General features: G+C 41.1%; 2 protein-coding genes across 5 annotated transcripts in view; both read left to right on the forward strand.

The window, feature by feature from the left end:
- The window catches only part of LOC105028430 (vesicle-fusing ATPase), a 46960-nt gene extending 34942 nt beyond the window's left edge, over nucleotides 1-12018 (forward strand). Inside the window, exons 13-22 of one of the 3 annotated variants that reach the window (XM_010901176.4) lie at nucleotides 563-658; nucleotides 837-993; nucleotides 1903-2036; nucleotides 2976-3042; nucleotides 3346-3425; nucleotides 6886-7020; nucleotides 7176-7289; nucleotides 7846-7901; nucleotides 8229-8272; nucleotides 10872-12018. In XM_010901176.4, coding sequence (XP_010899478.1) covers nucleotides 563-658; nucleotides 837-993; nucleotides 1903-2036; nucleotides 2976-3042; nucleotides 3346-3425; nucleotides 6886-7020; nucleotides 7176-7289; nucleotides 7846-7901; nucleotides 8229-8259 — 870 coding nt within the window. In that variant the 3' untranslated portion in view covers nucleotides 8260-8272; nucleotides 10872-12018. Of the gene's footprint in view, nucleotides 1-562; nucleotides 659-836; nucleotides 994-1902; nucleotides 2037-2975; nucleotides 3043-3345; nucleotides 3426-6885; nucleotides 7021-7175; nucleotides 7290-7845; nucleotides 7902-8188; nucleotides 8273-10871 lie in introns of those variants that run through there. The other 2 variants (XM_034294912.1, XM_010901175.4) reach the window with 2 other exon arrangements.
- Nucleotides 12019-18318: 6300 nt separating this feature from the next.
- The window catches only part of LOC105028431 (thyroid hormone receptor alpha), an 82880-nt gene continuing 79488 nt past the window's right edge, over nucleotides 18319-21710 (forward strand). For both annotated transcript variants that reach the window (XM_010901179.5, XM_010901180.5), the window contains exon 1: nucleotides 18319-18614. The gene's annotated coding sequence lies outside the window, so the exon portion shown is untranslated. The remainder of the gene's footprint in view (nucleotides 18615-21710) is intronic.

The following is a 21710-nucleotide window of genomic DNA, read 5'->3' on the forward strand; positions in this document are numbered from 1 at the left end:
CTGGAGATAAACGTAACACATATCATGTTTATGTCTACCATAACTGAAGCTGGAGATAAATGTAACACATATCATGTTTATGTCTACCATAACTGAAGCTGGAGATAAATGTAACACATCATGTTTATGTCTACCATAATTGAAGCTAGAGATAAACGTAACACATATCATGTTTATGTCTACCATAACTGAAGCTGGAGATAAACGTAACACATATCATGTTTATGTCTACCATAACTGAAGCTGGAGATAAACGTAACACATATCATGTTTATGTCTACCATAACTGAAGCTGGAAATAAACGTAACACATATCATGTTTATGTCTACCATAACTGAAGCTGGAGATAAACGTAACACATATCATGTTTATGTCTACCATAACTGAAGCTGGAGATAAACGTAACACATATCATGTTTATGTCTACCATAACTGAAGCTGGAGATAAACGTAACACATATCATGTTCATGTCTACCATAACTGAAGCTGGAGATAAACGTAACCCATATCATGTTCATGTCTACCATAACTGAAGCTGGATATTTCTTCCCTGCATGTAGGCCACTGCCACAGTTGAGGTTGACACAGAAAGAGCTGAGAAGCTGCAGGTCACCAGAAGTGACTTCATGGGTTCCCTGAACAACGACATCAAACCAGTAAGTGTCCGTCTTCTGTATTTGTTTGCTATGGACTTAGTTATTAGGGTGTCATTTCACATTGGCCCTGAAGGCTAGCATTCCTTTCTAAAGAGTTCTTCCCCCCTCTTCCTCTCCATAACCCCCTCTCCCCGTCCTCATCCCCCCCCCTACTTTTTTTTATCTCTTCCTCCTCCAGGCGTTTGGTAGCAACCAGGAGGACTATGCCAGCTACATCATGAACGGCATCATCAAGTGGGGAGACCCAGTGACCCGCGTGCTGGATGACGGGGAGCTGCTGGTGCAGCAGACCAAGAACAGTGACCGCACGCCGCTGGTGGCTGTGCTGCTAGAGGGTAGGCCACACACGTGTTTTTACATCCTTGTGGGGACCAGAAAAATGATTCCCTATTTTCCTCATCCCAAAACCCTAATCCTACCCATACCCTTATCGCAATAAACAAACCCTAATCCTACCCATACCCTTATCGCAATAAACAAACCCTAATCCTACCCATACCTTAATCGCAATAAACAAACCCCTTTTGCATGAACTTAAACTAACCCTTACACCTAAACCTGACCCCTAATGCCTAAACATTAAACCTTCAGTGCACGTGCATGCTTGTGCGTCATAACACGCAAACACACTTTGACTATCCCTTCCAGATGCAATGATGACATGCAGGCAAAATAGCAACTATATCAACTTATGAAAAGGTCAAAAGAAACATTCATGGACTATGAGATAGCTTGCTCTCAAAAACAATGCAGTGTTTTTTGCTGAAATGCATATATTTCTTTTTATACTGGATCTTTGAAGAATGTTCACTTACACCAAATCAAGTGTTTCTCTACTCCCAGGATGAAATCACAGGCTAAAGGGCAGGCACATTTGTTTTTAATAAATAATACTTTCATCTTTCGGTGACCCACTTTCAGTAGAATGTTTGTTTAAACCAATGAGAGTGGGATTTGCTGCTCTCCAAGCTTCTCAAATAGAACCAGGTTCTAGTTGAATGCCTGGCAATGCAAACATTCGTTTTGATGGACGGCAGTTTAGATACAGTAACTAAATAACATGTATGTGGACACTTATTTTACGATGCTTGCACACGCGGCACGACCGTTCTAGTGTGACCCTAATTCTAACGCTAACTCAATTGGTAGTTTTACTCCTTATATCCCTTTTCCTTCTGGTCCTCACAGGTAAAACCAGGATCACACACACAAATAAAACATGATTGGTTCCTATGTCTTCCCAGGACCTCCTCACAGTGGAAAGACAGCCCTGGCTGCTCAAATCTCAGAGAGCTCCGAGTTCCCCTTCATCAAGATCTGTTCCCCGGACAAAATGATCGGCTTCTCCGAGAACTCCAAGTGCCTCGCTATTAAGAAGGTGAATGGGAAATAAATAGCTATCCACACTGTTCCCATCACTGTATAGATTGTTCTAACCCAAAATCTCTGTAAGGCTGGAAACATTACATTGTCCCTAGGAGGTCTACTTTAGTGGTAGCCTTGTGGTAACCTAGTAGCAGCCTAGCGATAATCTAGTTCTTGTTTACTGGTAGCCTAGTAATTATGTAATAATTGTAAGGTTGAAAACATGTCAGGACACACGTGCAGGGAGAATGGAGGGTATTTAATGAAGGATAAAAAATGAACAGTAACCAAGATCAGAAAACTGGATAAACTAGGATTGACAGGAACAAAACAAAAACACAGGACAACATTACATTCACTTAAACCGAAACAAAGATCGACAATATACATTCGGGAAGCTTCAACTTAAATAGGGTCTGTGATGAGGGAAAACAGGTTTGGGCAATAATCAACAAAAACAGGTGTCCATGATGAAGTGAGGGAGAGAGTGCTTTGGATTCTCTAGAATGGCAGGTTGCCATGCCACAATTGGATAATAATATATCCCATATAGTATATATCCCATAAAGTAATATAGTAGTGGTAGCCTAGTGGTGGGAGCTGGTTGGCTAGTAGTGGCCTTGTGATGGTCGTATGCTAGTGGTAGCTTAGTGGCTGCCTAGTAGCAGGCTAGTGGTAGGCTAGCAATTTAGCTATAGTAGCCTAGTGATAGCAGGAGCCTAGTGGTAACCTAGCAGTACCATCGTTTTTGCCTACTGGTAGCCTAGTAAAAGTGATGCTGAATCTAGTCAGCAGATTTTCAATAGAATTGGGGATTTCAACCCTGGCTCCCTCTTTTACAGCTGTTTATCTCCACGTTATCAATCTCCCCATTTTCCCATCAGATGCAGAACTATAAACCTGAGTGATTATTACCAGTAATTATTTCAATTAACTGTCTCCCTTTATTCAGATCTTTGAAGATGCCTACAAGTCTCAGCTGAGCTGTGTGGTGGTGGATGACATTGAGCGTCTCCTAGGTGATTTTCCACCTCATCATTCTTCTGAAACATCTTGAGTCTATTGGAACTCTTTAATCCACCTTTAGTGTAACATACATTTTTAATGACCCTCAGGTCCGGCTAATTTGAATGAAATTCAAACTATCAATTGAACAGTTAGCCAAATAGACCATATTGACAGAGGTGTTTGAACTTTTTCTGGTAGGGGCTACTTATCATAATGATCATTTTCAGTCAAATGTTCTGGATAAATGTTGTCCCAGACCTGCCTTAATCATAGTGGGCCCTGTCTGAAGTACAGTTCTGATCTGCTTCCTTCAGACTACGTTCCCATTGGACCTCGCTTCTCCAACATGGTTCTCCAGGCCCTGCTGGTGCTACTGAAGAAGACTCCTCCTAAAGTGAGTGTTCACTTTTCAGTGTTCAGCAGGGTCATTGCTGCATTGAGTCTGTGTGTGTGTGTGTGTGTGTGCGCGTGCGTGTGCTTGCATGTGTATCTGTGTGTGTGTGCGTGTGTGGGCATACATGTGTTAACTTCCTTTCCCTGTGCTGTGGCCCTCAGCCACCAGCCATCTGTCCCAGGAAATAAATAAGACCGTACTCACTGCATCAAGCCACTTCGGATTTTCACAGTTTACTGTCAATGATCTGGCAACCTTGCACACACAACCTTGGTCAGGATGTCGTGGAGATGAGTAACGTCAGAAAATCAAGTGTAACCTAGTTTTCTGTTGAACCCAAGCATGTCAAAATATTTAAATAAAACGTAACGGCTAAACTACATCCAATCCGCATAACATTTGTTAATATTTCAGATGTAGTAGAGTCACCGATTTTTTTTATAGAGATTGTGTGACAGAAAAACATGACCGGTGAAAAGATTAGGGTATGTAGTGACCAGATATTAAAGTATGTCACAGAGGGGCGTCCAGTATAGTGCGGGGTAGCAGGGTTTGGGGTACCACCTTTTCAGCCAGGAAAAACCCTGAAGATTATTGATGCACATGAGTCTTGGAGTTTGGCCTCAATGCCAGATGCCATGTTTGGTGAATATGTAACACTGCATTTGAACAGAAGAACCTCTTATCAACCTTATTAATGCATAGAGACAATAGCGCATATTTGCCGTCTCAGGGACTGGCTAAATTGCAATTGAGTCAACCATGAATTCCATATTATGCCAGATAATTCTTGAATTTGCTGCCATCAGTCAAAAACCTGAAGCTGAAACAAACATGCATCTTACAACAGGACTGTGATCCAAAACACAGAAGCAAAGCTACAACAGAATGGCTCAAAAAGAAGAAATGTAGGCTTATGTAATGGCCAGATCATAGCCCAGATCTCAATCCTATTGAAATGCTGTGGAGGGATTTAAAGAAGGCCAAGCATGCAAGAAAGCCCTTGAAGATGACACAGTTGAAGCAAAACTGTAAAAAAAAATAAAGCATGTACAGAAATTCCTTCCAATGGATATTAGAGACTGATGGGCCGTTACAATAAATGACAACATGAAGTTATATTCTGCACAGTTAAATTACATTACTGTTAATGTTTCATGAATAAATTATTGCTTATAATCTTTCAGTGTCCTTTGTTAAATTTAGTCACCTTTATCTGTCAATAGTGTTGAAATGAAGATTGCATATTAATATGTCTAAAACTGAGAGACTGTAATTTTATTTCAGAAAAAGGACATCCAGGCCGCAATTAGAAGTGATTTTGGGAGGGGGTTTGAAGTGCAGCCAATGCCAGCATTGTTGTGAGAATTGGCCAATACTCTGTTTCTGTGCTAATATGAATCCTAGTGTGTGGAACGCCATTTGCGTATCAAAAGTGTACATTTAACCCATTAAATTAGAACCTGATTACTGTAGATGGCTAGCTAATAGCTTATACACCCATCAGCCATAACATTATGACCTCTGCCAGGTGAAGTGAATAACACTGATACACCCATCAGCCATAACATTATGACCTCTGCCAGGTGAAGTGAATAACACTGATAATCGTGTTATCATGGCACCTGTCAGTGGGTGGGATATATTAGGCACCAAGTGAGAATTCTCCAAGTTGATGTGTTAGAAGCAAGAAAAATGGGCAAATGTAAGGATCTGAGAGATTTTGGAGGATCGAATTGTAATGGCTAGATAACTGGGTCAGAGCATCTCCAAAACTGCAGCCCTTGTGGGGTGTTCCCGGTCTGCAGTGGTCAGTACTTATCAAAAGTGGTCTAAGGAAGGAAATGCGGTGAACCGGCGACAGGATCTTGGGCGGCCAAGGCTCATTGATGCACGTGGGGAGCAATGACTGACCCGTGTGGTCCGATCCAACAGACAAGCTACTGTAGCTCAAATTGCTGAAAAGGTTAATGCTGGTACTGATAGAAAGGTGTCAGAACACACAGTTAATTGCAGTTTGTTGCGTATGGGGCTGAATAGCCGCAGACCAGTCAGGGTGCTCCCTTGTTTGCTTGTTTACCGCTGTCACTGCCGAAAGCGCCTACAATGACGTGGATGGCTGGGTGTGTGTGCATCGCTTACCTGGAGAACCCATGGCACCAGGATCCACTATGGGAAGGAGACAAGCTGGTGGAGGCAGTGTGATGCTATGGGCAATATTCTGCTAGGAAACCGTGGGTCCTGCCATTCATGTGGATGTTACTTTGACACGTATCACCTACCTGAGCATTGTTGCAGACCATGTGCACCCTTTCATGGCAACGGTATTCCCTGATGGTATTGGCCTCTTTCAGCAGGATAATGCGCCGTTACACAAAGCAAAAATTGTTCAGGAATGGTTTGAGGAACAACAACGAGTTCAAGGTGTTGTCCTGACCTCCAAATTCCCCAGATCTCTATCCAGTCGAGCATCTGTGGGATGTGCTGGACAAACAAGTCCGATCCTTGGAGGCCCCAGCTCTCAACTCACAAGACTTAAAGGATTTGCTGCTAATGTCTTGGTGCCACATACTACAGCACACCTTCAGAGGTCTAATGGAGTCCATGCCTCGATGGGTCAGGGCTGTTTTTGCGGCAAAAGGGGGACCTACACAATATTGGGCAGGTGGCCATGATATGGCTGATCGGTGTAGTACCTATAATGAAAAATGACTGTCAACTACTTATTTTAGATTTTCATAATGATTTGGTTTCAGGTAACTATATTCATTTGTTCTGTTAAAACAGTTGAACTTAAAAATAGACAGAAGAGGAACAGAACATCAGTGGTGGGAACAATTTGCATGCTACTTGTTTGTCAATCAACATAATATCTTTTTGTTGTATGCTTATTAGTTGGGAGAGAGAATATAATAATATGTTTCTTTGCTCTCACTCTTAACTGCTGTAATTGGGTGAGAGAACAGGTTGTTTCAAGATAAAGTTTCCAACACTTTTTTAGGATGTCAGACATGTCGTTTGTAGTTTGTCCATCGCAATGTAAGCATAAACTGTTTTACTTTGGCCTTACTATGTATTGCTACTGAAGCTTGTAGCCATTTTAGGTTTAGTTTATCTTCAACTAATCCTGATTTGTTTTGTCCCTTGCTGGATTGAAAACCCGGTCTCCTGTGTGGCAGACTGCATCTCTGTCCACTACACTATTTAATAATGGGCAGTCAGTCAGTCAGTGACATTCACTTTTCTTGGCCGGCTCCGATTACACGATCTGGCAAAAATCCCAAAACAATAATGGTATTTCAACTGTGTAGATTTTGTTTATTCACTCTACTTGTTTTATACCACCAGCAATATTATTTCACCAAGTTAGACTATGTATTTGTGAATGTTTTGTACTTTTATGTTGATCACGCGGATGCGCACACAATGAGGGTAACTGACTTTTCCACTCTGTCAACAGGGCCGCAAGCTGCTGATCATCGGCACCACCAGTCGGAAGGACGTGCTGCAGGAGATGGAGATGCTGGACGCCTTTAGTACCACCATCCACATCCCCAACATCTCTACTGGAGAACATCTTGTGGAAGCCCTGGAGGTACCACCCCACACAAACAAACACATGCGCGCATGCAAATAAAGGAACATCCTTTATCCTGTATATACACAATTTAACAATATTAATGTAAATTATTCATGCCATTGTCCTGTGTGCCAATTTTTTTATTTTTATTGATGCGACATCCATTGTAGCTACTGGGAAGCTTCACGGATGCAGAGAGGGCCACCATCGGTCAGCACGTCAAGGGGAAGAGGGTCTGGATCGGCATCAAGAAGCTCCTCATGCTCATCGAAATGTCCCTGCAGGTCAATGGCATTCAGCACTCTTCCTCTTCCTCACAGTTTGGCTGCAGAGAAGTCAACCATAAGTGTCCTCCAGTGGCTGTTTTCACCAGTTGAAATTGTGCTAATGGTTTTATATAGTAACAAGGCTGTGTAATACCACAGTGCACTGTCAAAGTATTCTTCGTCTTACATTTACATAGTTAGATATTATCCACTTTGATGCATGGACAAAATAGCCAGACACGCATGCTAACTCCTCACACCCCTCTGAGAGGTGTACTCTGTGTCCTACAACAGGATTGATGTCAAATGATGTCCTCTTTGTAACCTACTCTCTTTGACCTCTATAGTCAGCCCCTGTAGGCTTCAGCTAATACTCTTATGTATTGTTAAGCTTACTTTATTTACATTTCATAACTATAATATCACAACATTTTGTTAGTTATTTAGCAGATGTTCTTACCCAGAGAGACTTCTTTCTTCTACTTCTTTCTTTGTTTTTCTCCTTCCTTTTCTTCTTTAATTTCTTCTATGATGAACTGGTGTTGATCTGGGTTATCTTCATTCCTACCTACAGATGGATGTGGAGTACAGAGTAACCAAGTTCCTGCAGCTTCTCCGAGACGAGGGGGCGTGAGTACTGCCCAATTCTTACCCCTTTCCCACCCACCCAATGAACTGTACCCTTCCTGCATGCAACTCACAACCACCTCATCACCTCTTTCTGTCCTCCCTGTCCTACAATCACAACAACAACACAAATTATCACAATCAATATGGCTAAATATCTACAATACTGTAGTAGTATATCTAGTGAAGTAGTAATACTAGCATAAAAGTACATAGGTGGAAATGAGATCCTATCAACACTAAACAATTAAATCCTTCTTTTTCTTTCCAAAATACCCCTGTCAGTGCAGGAGTGCACAAGTCGTTGACCGATGTGATCTCATTTTATAGGTTGGATGAAGGCAACCACATCCGAATTTAACCTGTCGCTGAGGGTAAGGGTATTAGCAGACGATATGAGGCAAAATAGAGTAGGTTAGAAGAACCCAGTGGTTTTGCTAGCTTCCCCAGCTACATTCCTATTTGTCTTTTTGAGGAACCCCTCTGGACAACTTCTACCACAAGAGACCAAATTCTGCAAAACATACCTTTTCAAACAACAAAATATAAAACATATACAGTAGCAGTACAACTTATTGCAGTTTAGAAAATGGTCACACATTCACTTGTTTCATTTACAAAGTAATGAACTAACCTAATTATAAAAACATATGTACACTTGGTTGTGTAAACAAGCCAATATATTTAAATGCAACTGTATACCACTCATTACGATTCAAACATTTTGTTACAACTTACCCCCATTATAAGCACTAAATAATGCTGTCATAAATTTGACCAAGAGCCACCAGGGCAGTTGATGTCAGCTTATGGCAAATTACTTACACTGTCATAACAGAACCTATTGTATTTGCAATAAACTGACATCGGCGATCAAAATGGTTTGTAACATCTCATTATGTCATTTTACAGACAGTGTTTTGAAGTTATTGCCTATGTATGAGCATGATATCCTTGCCACTCCTTTTCCCCAAACATGACTATGTTATAAAAATCTTAAAATCAAAATACCTTTTCATTATTCCCTTCCTGACTTACAGTGGATATAAAAAGTCTACACACCCCTGTTAAAACACCAGGTTTTTGTGATGTAAAAGAATGAGATAAATCATGTCAAGAACTTTTTCCACTTTTAATATGACCTATAATGTGAACAATTCAATTGAAAAACAAACTGATATCATCAAGGGGGAAAAATGAAAAATGAAAGCATTACAATAACTTGGTTGCATAAGTGTGCACACCCTCTTATAACTGGGGATGTGGCTGTGTTCAGAATTTACCAGTCACAAACAAACTTATGTTAAAGAGAAGTAATTACACACCTGCCATCATTAATCACAAATAAAGTTCAGCTGTTCTAGTAGGATTTTCCTTACATTTTCTTAGTTGCATCTCAGAACAAAAGCCATGGTTCGCAGAGAGCTTCCAAAGCATCAGAGGGATCTCATTGTTGAAAGATATCAGTCAGGAGAAGGTTCCAAAATAATTTCCAAAGCATTAGCTATACCATGGAACACAGTGAAGACAGTCATCATCAAGTGGAGAAAATATGGAGACAGAGATACCAAGAACTGGACGTCCCTCCAGAATTGATGAAAAGACGAGAAGAAAACAGGTCAGAGAGGCTTCTAAGAGGCCTACAGCAACATTAAAGGAACTGCAGGAATTTCTGGCAAGTACTGGCTGTGTGCTACATGTGATAACAATCTCCCGTATTCTTCGTATGAATGGGCTATGGGGTAGGGTGGCAAGACGGAAGCCTTTTCTTACAAAGAGTTGAACTTTTTGGCCATAATTCCAAAAGGTATGTTTGGTGCAAAAACAACACATCATCACCCAAAAAACATCATAACCACAGTGAAGCATGGTGGTGGCAGCATCATGCTTTGGGGCGGTTTTTCTGGAACCAGGGCCTTAGTCAGGGTGGAGGGAATTATGAACAGTTCCAAATACCAGACAATTTTGGCACAAATCCTTCAGGCGTCCGTTAGAAAGCTGAAGATTAAGTTCACCTTTCAGCACGACAACGACCAAAAGCACAAATCCAAATCCACAAAAGCATGGCTTCACCTGAAGAAGATTAACGTTTTGGAATGGCCCAGCCAGGGCCCAGATCTGAATCCAATTGAACATCTGTGGGGTGATCAAAAGAGGGGTGTACACAGGAGAAGTCCTCGCAATCTGACAGATTTGAAGCGCTTTTGCAAAGAAGAGTGGGCAAATATTGCCACGTCAAGATGTGCCATGCTAATAGACTCCTGCCCAAAAGTGCTGTAATAAAATCAGAAGGTACTTCAACAAAGTATTAGTTTAAGGGTGTGCACACTTATGCAACCAGGTTAGTGATTTTTTTTTAACTGAATTGTTCATGTTATAGGTCACATTAAAGGTGAAAAAAGTTCTGACATGATTTACCTTTGTCTCATTCTTTTACATCACAAGAACCTGGCATTTTAACAGGGGGTGTAGACTTTTTATATCCACTTTACTATGACTTATCTCCTGTGTCATGTCATGACTAAACCTGAGATATTGCAGTGCATTATGTAAATGTACAGGAAATTCAGATGCTGATATTACATTTTGGAATTCTGTATTTTTTTATCCACTCAATGTGAAAACTGGTCTTTGAGAGCTAGCCAACAAAATCTATTTTTTGCTTTCCTTTTGAATTGACATTTTCTACACAACTATTTTCATATTCTAAAAGGAATTAATGTGCAAAATAATGGTCGTTCTTCACCATTGTGGTTCTCTTCTTGTTTTGTAGCCTATTAAGTCCTGTTCAACATTTCTTGTTTCATGCAAGACACTTTCCTGCCTTTTGTAGTTGTTGTGTGAGTACTGTAGCGCTGTTTGTTGTGCTTTACCATACGTCACATGATTGGAGGTGGTGGACACTAGGAATCACCTCTTCTAAAGGAGTCTTCATCCGTTTATTCCTCATCTCTCAAACCCCTTTCTCTCCAGTGACCGCAATGACCGCAGTGACCGCAATGACCGCAGTTACAAGTTTGACTAGAGGTGAAGGAATGTCTGACTGAGAAATGAAGGGAGTGGAGAGGAAAAGACGACATCTGTCCTTCCATCCTTATCCAAACCATTAGAGAGAGTGACATTTTCCCTTTTCATCATCCACGCATGTTTCAGCGGCAACTGCCGTCATCTGCCATCCACTCAAACACTGTTACCCTATCACAGAAACCTATTGAAAGTCGTGCTGTTCCAATATGTCGTCTGTATGGATGGCAAAGTGCTGTCTTGTGCATCGTGCGTATATTTAGCCATGTATAATGTTTTATCTTTCTGCATTTACAGTATATCTGTCTCGCTATCTATATTTCTTTTCACCAGTGAATATATCAGTCTTGAAATAAAAACATGTATTATAAATATTATTTATACATATATATATATATACATGCATATACAGTGCCAGTCATTAAACCCATCAGATTATAACTCATTAAAGGCTTTTAGTAAGTGTTTCAGTGGAAGTGAGAAGTGCTGTTCCGCGTGTAAATGTAGGCTATTTCCTCCACATCTGTTATTTATTTTCTGTACATAGTTTATGTAAAATACAGAGGATCATGAATGGTTTCAACATAATTTTATTGACTATTATTGAGTGATGTATATCAGTATTGATGTTTATTTTACTGCAAATGTTAAGTTTACAAAAAGATATGTGGTGTTTGTAACTCGTTGTAGTCTATCAATGTACAATATATCTATTCTGTATGAACGAGAACAGTATTAAACAAGTCAGCACTTTTGAAATGGTTTAGGATGCTACAAAGAAACCTTTATTACTAATCAAATATGCTCAACGTGTGATATTGGGTGAGTGTGTGTAAGCACTGTGTATGAACAAGCATTACTTATGTGTGTGCCAGTAAGAGTGAGTGTGTTTGTCCGTGTATAAGGACAGTATGTGTGTAACTGAATCCAAATTTGACCAGTCTTTTGTTGTGATCCAATCCATTTGTTCATTTATTACTTCATGTGAACAGTGCTGGTTGTCAAAAACAAATTTTATGTTCTGTCCATTGACTATGAGTCAACATACTGATGTATCATTGCATTAAAAGCAGATGCACAAGGTACAAAGAACGCCTCTCGTCTCATGTTTTGTTTTTCTTTTGCAAAGGAGCTTTTTTAGATGATTGGTCAGGGCTTGTTTTAACTGGTCGAACCAGCTATTAGTCACATACCAACAACTAGAAGAACATAGCTTGAGGTAGTTAAACTGGATTAATAGCATGTTCTTCAATATTTCCTTACTCAACTACTGGTACCTCCTATGTTTTTCTATCTACTATTATAACTATTACAATCCATTTTCAGATTAAGATACAGTATCTGTACAGTATTTGAGATTTCAGTACCATGGCCATGGTCTTCTTATAAGTGAGGAAGAAGTCAAAACCTAGACAGTTATTCAATATGACATAATATCAACCTCTTGGTAATCGTAGTACAGTCAGGGGTAATTGGAAGTTGATATATTGCAGATGGTCATCCACTATGTAGCAGTACTGGAATCTAGCACTCTAAATGAATGCCTCAGAGCTGTTTACTGTACAATCAGGCTTAAAATGGTTAGAAATAACCAACTTGATTAACTGTTTCACTCAAGGATGGAAAATCTAGGAGGACTGACTTATAAAGGAGGGTACCTAATGTTTAGCTACAATTGTTTAGTAACCAAGGTGTTTTCCAGGCCGAAGCCCTAAGTCAGATTAAAACAAGTCTATAAGGCTAGCAATATCCCTGGGGGTTTCTCGAAATGTCCATCCCTCCTGCTTCCAAGACACCTGCAGCACACTGCCACACATATTGTAAATGAGTCATTCGGCTGCATGTTGAGAGCTTGATATGTTCCATAGACATTCATTTTTGTTTTGGTTGCACTTGTGATGTGGGATTGATATAAAAGAAGAATGTCTAATATCATCCTGAAGTTGCAAACCTCAAGTGAGCTAAAGTTAATTTTTATTTGACCAATAGGTTTCTTCTGGCTGGGAATGACATAAACAAGTGACAAAACACATTAAGACATTGTGCTGGAGATACAAATGAATAACTGTTTCTGGTCTTAGCTATGACTTGCAGTTGACTAGTAACTGACTAGAGAACTACTGCTGTTCAGCTGTTCTCAATTTATAGGTGATTAGAATGCTCTCTCATGGAGGAAATTACAAGCCAATTTTAAATGGTATAGAAACTTGCATTTTCTAAAAAATTTGCAACTATTTCAAGGGGTATGAATAATGTTGGACGTGGCTTGGGCATCTGTTTTGGATGCCTCCGGAACGCCTTCCTGGGAAGGTGTTCCGGTCCCGTCCCACCGGGAGGAGACCCCGGGGAAGACCTAGGACACGCTGGAGGGACTATGTCTCCCGGCTGGCCTGGGAACGCCTCGGTGTCCCCCCGGAAGAGTAGAGGAAGTGTCTGGGGAGAGGGAAGTCTGGGCATCCCTGCTTAGACTGCTGCCCCCGCGACCCGGCCCTGGATAAGCGGAAGAAGATGGATGGATGGATGGCATTTTTTCGTTAAAATGTGAAGAAAAAATAAATAGTTACATTATTCATTTGTATCTCGAGCACAATGTCTTACCGTGTTTTGTCACTTGTTTGTCATTTCCAGCTAGAAGAAACCTATTGGTCAAATAAAAATTCACTATAGCAAAAAATTTGGCATGGGTATGAATACCTTTGTGCTTACCTGTAAATGCCTGGGCCCCCTCACTAATACACAACATTGATATTATTAGGATCAGTGGGCCCTGACAAACCATGGGCCCTGTGAATCATATCCAACTTCCCTGCATTAGCTATGTCCCTGTGTAGTGTGGCAGATAGAAGCACAGGCCACGGACACAAAGCGAGATGAGGTGCCGAAGGCGTTTATTAACAAAAATAAAAAGGGCATACAAAACATCTGTGGGCTTTGGGGGAGCTTCATGGTCTTGCCTACGAGTCTCACAGCTGTGATTGGATCGAGTTTCACCAGCGTCTGTAACACAGAGCACAAAAACAAACACCATACTGTACATATTCTTAAGTCCCTCTCCCTCCCAACGCAGCCTCTAGTCAACCTTCAAGGCAACCTTGGTGAGGCTCAATTGGGAGAATGTGTGCTTGGGCAGAACTAGCCCACACCACTCCTGGAATGTTCCAGGCCCTTACTGCATATACCGAGCCTGCTCTGTTTGTAGTCTGGGACAGTCCAGCTCTCTCCTGGGGCACCCTGTCCAAGAAGTTTACAATCCGTGAGATTTGCCTTTACTGCTACGGTGTATTGTAAAGAACATACATGACTTAACAGATGTTCCAGTTTCCACAAAGCCTGGGCAATGTATGTATTAGCTTCTAATAAACTGTGATGTCATGTTTTTCCTAGGCACCTTCTTTTCAAAATACATAACTTGATTTGTAGCTCAGATAGTTTAGGTACTCCAGACGTTTTCAAAATTCTGTTTTTTCCTGAAACCTTTACTCTGATCAATCATAGTATTCAACAAGCCCTATGCAGTAACGTGAAGGCCTTATACCAGAGGATTCACAGCTGGGACAGGGATGCGTAGGACAGAGCACAAACTCACACAGTCACATGTTGTCACACTGGATATTTTTCAGAAGTTCATATGATTGTTCAAAAGACTAATTAGTTCACATTTCTAAAATGTGAGAAAACATTTACAGTGTCTTTGGAAAGTATTCAGACCTCTTCAGTTTCTCCACATTTTTGTGTCATAGACTAAAATTATTAATGATTACACCATTTTGTTTGCTATGAATCTACACACTAACCCATAATGAGAAAGCAAAAACAAAACAACAACAGTTGTGCCAGTGTATTGAGAATCTGTCTGTAATCTCATGTACATGGCACTTCAACTTTGTTGAAGTGCCATAAGCAGCAATCACACCTTTGAGTCTTTTTGGGTATGCCTCATCAGCTTTACACACCCAGTTTTGGGCGGTCTCTCCGATTCTTCCTTTCAGATCCACACAAGCAATATCAGCCTTGACTGTGATCGTCAGGTCACTCCAAAAATGTTCACTGGGTTCAATTGCTGGGATAGGCTGGGCCACTCGAATACATTAACAGGTCCTGTGTGCTTCTTTAAGGACCTCTGTACTTTTCACTGTTCATCCTTCCCTCAGTCTTTAAGGACGTCTGTATTTGTCTCTGTTCATCCTTCCCTCAGTCTTTAAGGACCTCTGTATTTTTCTCGATTAATCCATCCCTCAGTCTTTAAGGAGTTCTGTATTTTTCTCAGTTCATCCATCCTTAGCATGATGCTCTCATCCCCATGGTTCACAGTAGGGATGGTATTAAACAGGTAATGAGCGGTAACTTGTTTTTAACAGATTACGTTTTTGGAATTCAGGCCTAATACTTCTACTCTGAGCAAAATTATAAACGCAACGCTTTTATTTTTGCCCCCAGTTATCATGAGCTGAACTCAAAGATCTAAGACTTTCTCTATGTTCACAAAAGGCCCATTTCTCTCAAATACTGTTCACAAATCTAAATCTGTGTTACTGAGCACTTCTTTGCCGACATAATCCATCCACCTCACAGGTGTGGCATATCAAGATGCTCATTAGACTGCATGATTATTGCACAGGTGTGCCTTAGGCTGACCACAAAAAAAGGCCACTCTACAATGTGCAGTTCCATCACACAGCACAATGCCACAGATGTCACAAGTTTTGAGGAAGCATGCAATTGGCATGCTGACTGCAGGAATGTCCACCAGAGTTGTTGCCTGTGAATTGGATGCTAATTTCTCTACCATAAGCCGTCTCCAAAGACTAACAACTGCAGACCACGTGTAACCATACCAGCCCAGGACCTCCACATCCAGCATCTTCACCTCCAAGATCGTCTGAGACCAGCCGCCCAGACAGCTGCTGCAACAATCGGTTTGCATAACCAAAGAATTTCTGCACAAACTCAGTGAAGCTCATCTGCATGCTTGTCGTCCTCATCGGGGTCTCGACCTGACTGCAGTTCGTCGTCATAACCGACTTGAGCAAGCAAATGCTCACATTCGATGGCGTCTGGCACTTTGGAGAGGTGTTCTCTTAACGGATGAATCCCGGTATTCACTGTACAGGGCAGACAGCGTGTATAGCACTGTGTGGGTGAGCGGTTTGCTGTTGTCAACATTGTGGATTGAGTGGTCCATGGTGACGGTGGGGTTATGGTATGGGCAGGTGTGTGTTATGGACAATGAACACAGGTGCATTTTATTGATGGCCTTTTGAATGCACAGAGATACCATGACGAGATCCTGAGACCCATTGTTGTGCCATTCATCCACGACCATTACCTCATGTTGCAGCATGATAATGCATGGGCCCATGTTGCAAGGATCTGTACACATTTCCCGGAAGCTGAAAACATCCCAGTTCTTGTATGGCCAGCGTACTCACCGGACATGTCACCCATTGAGCATGTTTGGGATGCTCTGGATCGGCGTATACGACAGCGTGTTCCAGGTCCTGCCAATAAGAGGAGTGGACCAACATTCCACAGGCCACAATCAACAACCTGAGTTTCAACAACTCTATGCAAAGGAGATGTGTTGCACTGTATGAGGCAAATGGTGGTCACACCAGATACTGACTGGTTTTCGGACCCCCCCAGACCCCCTGATACAGTGAAACTGCACATTTTAGAATGGCCTTGTATTGTGGCCAGCTTAAAGCACACCTGTTCAATAATCATGCTGTCTAATCAGCATCTTGATATGCCACACCTGTGAGGTGGATGGATTATCTCGGCAAAGAAGTGCTCACTAACAAATTTAGATTTGTGAACAATATTTGAGATAAATAGGCCTTTTGTGTACGTAGAGAAAGTCTTAGCTCTTTGAGTTCAGCTCATGATAAACGGGGGCAAAAACAAAAGTGTTGCGTTTATAATTTTGTTCAGTGTACTTTGGTCTCATCAGACCAGATATTTCTGTCTCATGCGCTCAGAATCCGCCAGGCAGCATGAACAGCCTTTTACTCAAAAGTGCCTTCCTTTGAGTTTCAATCCAATTTAATGAGGGATTTCATGCATTACTGCCCCTGGAAATAGCTGTAACATTCCAATTAATGAGTTATAAGACATGTTGGAGGTTTGCGTTATATTGCCAATATACCACAGCTCAGGCCCAGATCCACAGGGGTTGGGGAGTGGGGGAAGGGTTCTTAGAGTCTGTGCCCCGCCAGTTTTGTTTCCCCTTAAACACTGCAAATGGTATGTGAATTAGATACGCCCCCCATTAATAAAAAAAAAACAACCCTTCAGTCATTTCATCCTTGAGCTGGTCCTGGAACAGCTGTTAGCCTAGGGATCATGACTATATACCACACCCCCTCATGTCTTAATGTTTTCATATCCCACAAGCACGACAAAACATGTTGTACTCATATATTTGTGCTGATGATGTATAAATAGCAATAAGGAACCTTGGGGCTTTATTATGGCTTATTGCATAATTATTCTACAGAAGGCCTAAAACCCAAATTCGTTTTTTGTAAGAAGAATAACCATAATTATGTTAGAAAGTTTCTAATTTAGGATATTATGTGATCATATAACAATCTAAAGTTGTACAATATTAATGTGTTTGTAAGTACTATCTTCTTTTGGTGCTTTGCAATTTAAAACTGAGTGTTTTATTATATATATATATTATTATATCCCGGCCCTCAACTTAAAAATAATCCAACAGCTGAGGTTGGCTTCATGTGCTCATTGTCTTCAAGTTTCTTTTGACTCTAAATCTGAGGTTCCTGTGAAATTTGTAAAAATAACTACCAGCTTTGTCTCTGATAACACCTAAACACAACATCAATCTAGTAGCCTTGTGCTGTTAAACAGTTACTTACACAGCAAAGTGTTTCGGGGAGAACCGTTGTTAATGGGGAACATTTAAAATAGGATGAAAACAACCCTATACACCATTGTGGATACAGGTTTTTGTCTGTGAATGTTGGCTAGCCATGTATATAGGAGATTATACATGTAGGTATTGAGAAAAGTGGCATAAGCAATGTGCAGACTAGTCTCATCTGAACAGAAGCACATGGATGTTTTTACACTCAAATATCTCAAATGTATCCTAATAAGGAACCTCTGGAAAACCCTTACCAACACTTGTTCCTAACCTGTCAAAAGATTGCTTCCACAAAACAATGAATGCTGTGTCAGCCGGTGTATAATTCACACAACATTCGACAATCAGTTGAACAAAAAAATGTGGATTGTGCTGCAGTGTCAAACGTGGTCCTGAAGAGAGCAGTAGACATTTGGATAAAACCCCCTGGCCTGCCTTACCGCCGCTCACTGCACGAGCCCGTACAGTAAAAGGGGAGGAGCTTGTGTAGTAAGGCTGTTGCTAGTGCATTTCCCCGTCGTGGCAGCCGAACTTGAGCGGTGCAAATATTTCACATACAGTAAATAAAACTGAAGTGTAATAACCGTGCATTTACATCGTTTCTGAAATAGAATGCTGACCGTAGGATGATTACAGATGGTTGGTTAACATTTGACAAGGTATTGAATGCTCTGATAATGTACTAACCCGCGCTGTGCATGAAATTACTGAACGCGAGCTATAGACTTAAAGTACTACAGTCCGTAGCAAGGGAAGCTGGTTGGACTTCGCTGTCACCGACAAGGCGCCTATTCGTCTGCGGGAAGGTGAGTACTGTCCTAATGTCAACTCGGTTCAATACTAGTGTCCTAATTCAGCAAGTCCAGTCTGGGCAGTCAGACATATTCAGGAATGCGAAGCAACACTGCTACCGCAGTTTGGCCTAGTTTTGTAGCCATGTGAAAACTGCTGCCAAGGACTGAGTGCTTAATGACTTCGTGGTTACTTTGCAGGCTATTTTCTTACCCCACAAAAGGTACACTAACAGCGTGGCATACCTAACTACTGTAACGCGGTGAAACTGTTATGTCACAGGGGGCGTGCAGTTGACCACGACCAACCTAGTAAGAACACAGTAGGCTAAATGTTTGTGATGAAGTGCACTTTGATATTAATGTCTTCCTAGTTAAATGTGTTTCTGGTTTGCGCGGTGACTGTTAACATTCCATTTGAATGACAGCCATAGTTGGCCTTTGGAGTTGTTGTGGACGTGAAAGCCCTACTTATAGAAGTATAATGTTACATGAAACCGCGTCCTTGTTTTCCCCCACAGACAAATGTTTAAACATATAGTAAATTCTGGTGTAGCACAATTGATCACTCAGGTCTTGGCTTTGATGAAGTTTGTCACTAAACATCCGAATCCTCCTATTATTAGGCTGCTATTGTTAGCCTAAATGGTAAAGTAATAACCAGCAATTAAGACGTGCAATAATTGAATTATTGCATACCCTGCTCAGGTTAACCTTGGTTAATGTCGATCCTTTAGTACATTATACGTTTATTGAGCAACATGACATTTTGTTTGGCTTACTGTTTGGCAGTGTGAACTATGATAATTCTCCAATCACTGAATTTGGATCTGCATGAATGTTGGAGGTTCCTATTACATTGATCCACCAAAGTAAACACGCCCTACACTACTGGTTACAGATTTTGACACTGCCAATAGGGAGTGCTGAAAGAAACATTTTAGGAATTACAGTCTATTGGAGCTAATACAAGTATTCTATACAGACCTACTAATCATATTTATTGTGTCCTTATAATTAATTATTATTAATAAGATTGTTATATCATAATCTTAAATAAGATTGATATATCCTAATCTTATGGTGTAGTTTATAATAAACTATGTCATATGCTTTCTGAATTAAAAGTGACTGAATGTGTAGGACATTGAGTTATTAATTTGTTTTTTTAAATACCAGTGTGTGGTGAGACAGTACAGAAATCTAGGATCGGACCACGCTCACATGAGCAATCCATTCCTACACCTCCTTCTTGAAACTCATGGTTCTTATAACTGCCACTTTTTTGGAAGCCAGGCATGACCTCTTTTGCAGTTTCCCAGCGACTGACTGGGCTCTGCTGGGAAGCCCAGCAGCAAGAAATGAAAGACTTGAGTTACGTAAGAAGCTGCGACTGCGCAGCTGACGTCCTGATAATCTGAATTCATTGCACCGGTTACGTCAGTCCGTGCTGGCATTGCCAGTGGGGGCTGAGAGGCGCCAAGTTAACTGTGTCTGCTCAGGTTAACGCTGTACCACCAATAGAACACAAAACATTCTGTAGAATTTGATTGACACAGTCAGTCATGGCAGTTAATCATGAAGACCGCTGAACAGAAGAGCAATAAGTAATTTTAAGTTATTTAGCAGCAATTTTCCAGTGTCCCAGTGTCATCCCTGACATTGTGAGCCCCATGCAGTGCCAATCTATCTGGTACATGGTATAGTTGCTATAGGCAGGAAACAAGACAGTCATGGCTTCATGTACTATGACATGTCTATGTTGTGAGTAGAATATTGTTTTAAATCAATTATATTTAAATGATGTCTCTTAGTTTTCTCCTAATTGTCCAATTTATAGTTACGAATCACCTGTACACTGAAAACCTAAAGAGGGATATTAACCTATTTATATTCTGTTACCATGGGGAATATAGGAGCTGTTAAAAAAGCGTTTGTGGCAGTTTTTAAATTGAATGATCCCATTTTTAGACAGGTGGTATTGCAGCTATAAGCCTCTGCCAAAGTGTTTGTGATGTAATTCAATATGTACTCCCTCTGAGCGAAAAGAAGAACAACAACTCTGCCTTCTTCGTCCCTCTTAATCCAGTTCTCTCTCTGCTTCTGCTAATCCCTGATTCTCTCTGTAGAATTATTCTAGAGGTCTATGGCTGGATCGTGTAATAGCTCCCAGTGGGCTGGCATTGTTTTTTGAGGGAAAGCCCAGGCAGGCCGGCAGGAAGGAAGGAAACCCCCACACCAGTGTTGCGAGGGGACGGAGAACTGCAAGGCCCGTTAGGGAAAGCCGTCAGGTGTGGCCCAAATGAGGAAGTGGCTTTCCTGCCCAGGGAAGACATTAAAGCCCACATCTCAACCTCCTTTTTCTGTCCTCAGTGGCTTTCCTGCCCAGGGAAGACATTAAACCCACATATCAACCTCCCTTTTCTCTCCTGAAGTTTACACTTGATTACTCCCCTCTTAATTGAGTTGAAAGGAAACTGGTAAACGAAACAAAGTGAAAATGTATTCCTACTAGCTAATTCTTTTACACACCTCTCCAATGCTTTCAATCCTGTGAGTGCATGTTTGAACCTAGCCCGGGCCTATATATCCAACTAGCCACAGGAGCAGGTCTCTCGATGGTATGGTCGTTAACTGATGCTGAGTGACTGGTCACTGTCTACCTGATATACTGATTAGAAGACATGTATAGGGACCACTGATCTGTTTTGCAGATTAAGCCTAATTAGAGGTGAAGAAATCTCTTGATTGGGTGAACCTTGTTTTCTCCCACTCGGCTTTCTTATATAGATCTAAGCCAGGTCATCCAAGTTAAGCATGACTAAAGTAACCTACTCAATCCCACTGGCACCTGGCTGGCTGCTGCACAGGTCAGAGACAGCCCTGTATTCTTCACAATTCAGTCCATACCTATGAAATCTTAAAGGACCCAAAATGTTTGTCTACGATTTTAGATCTGATGATGGTAATTATAGTGGGGCTTAGTGTGAGCCATTGTTTCCCTCTTTGCTGTATTTACCCTTCCTCTTTATCTCCTATATCTGCCTTTTGAGTTCAAGAAAGCAAAGGTAATATACTCCAATAAAAGAGACTGTATTGTGACTGTAATTC

Source organism: Esox lucius, chromosome 11, assembly GCF_011004845.1.
Source record: "Esox lucius isolate fEsoLuc1 chromosome 11, fEsoLuc1.pri, whole genome shotgun sequence".
NCBI lineage: Eukaryota > Metazoa > Chordata > Actinopteri > Esociformes > Esocidae > Esox > Esox lucius.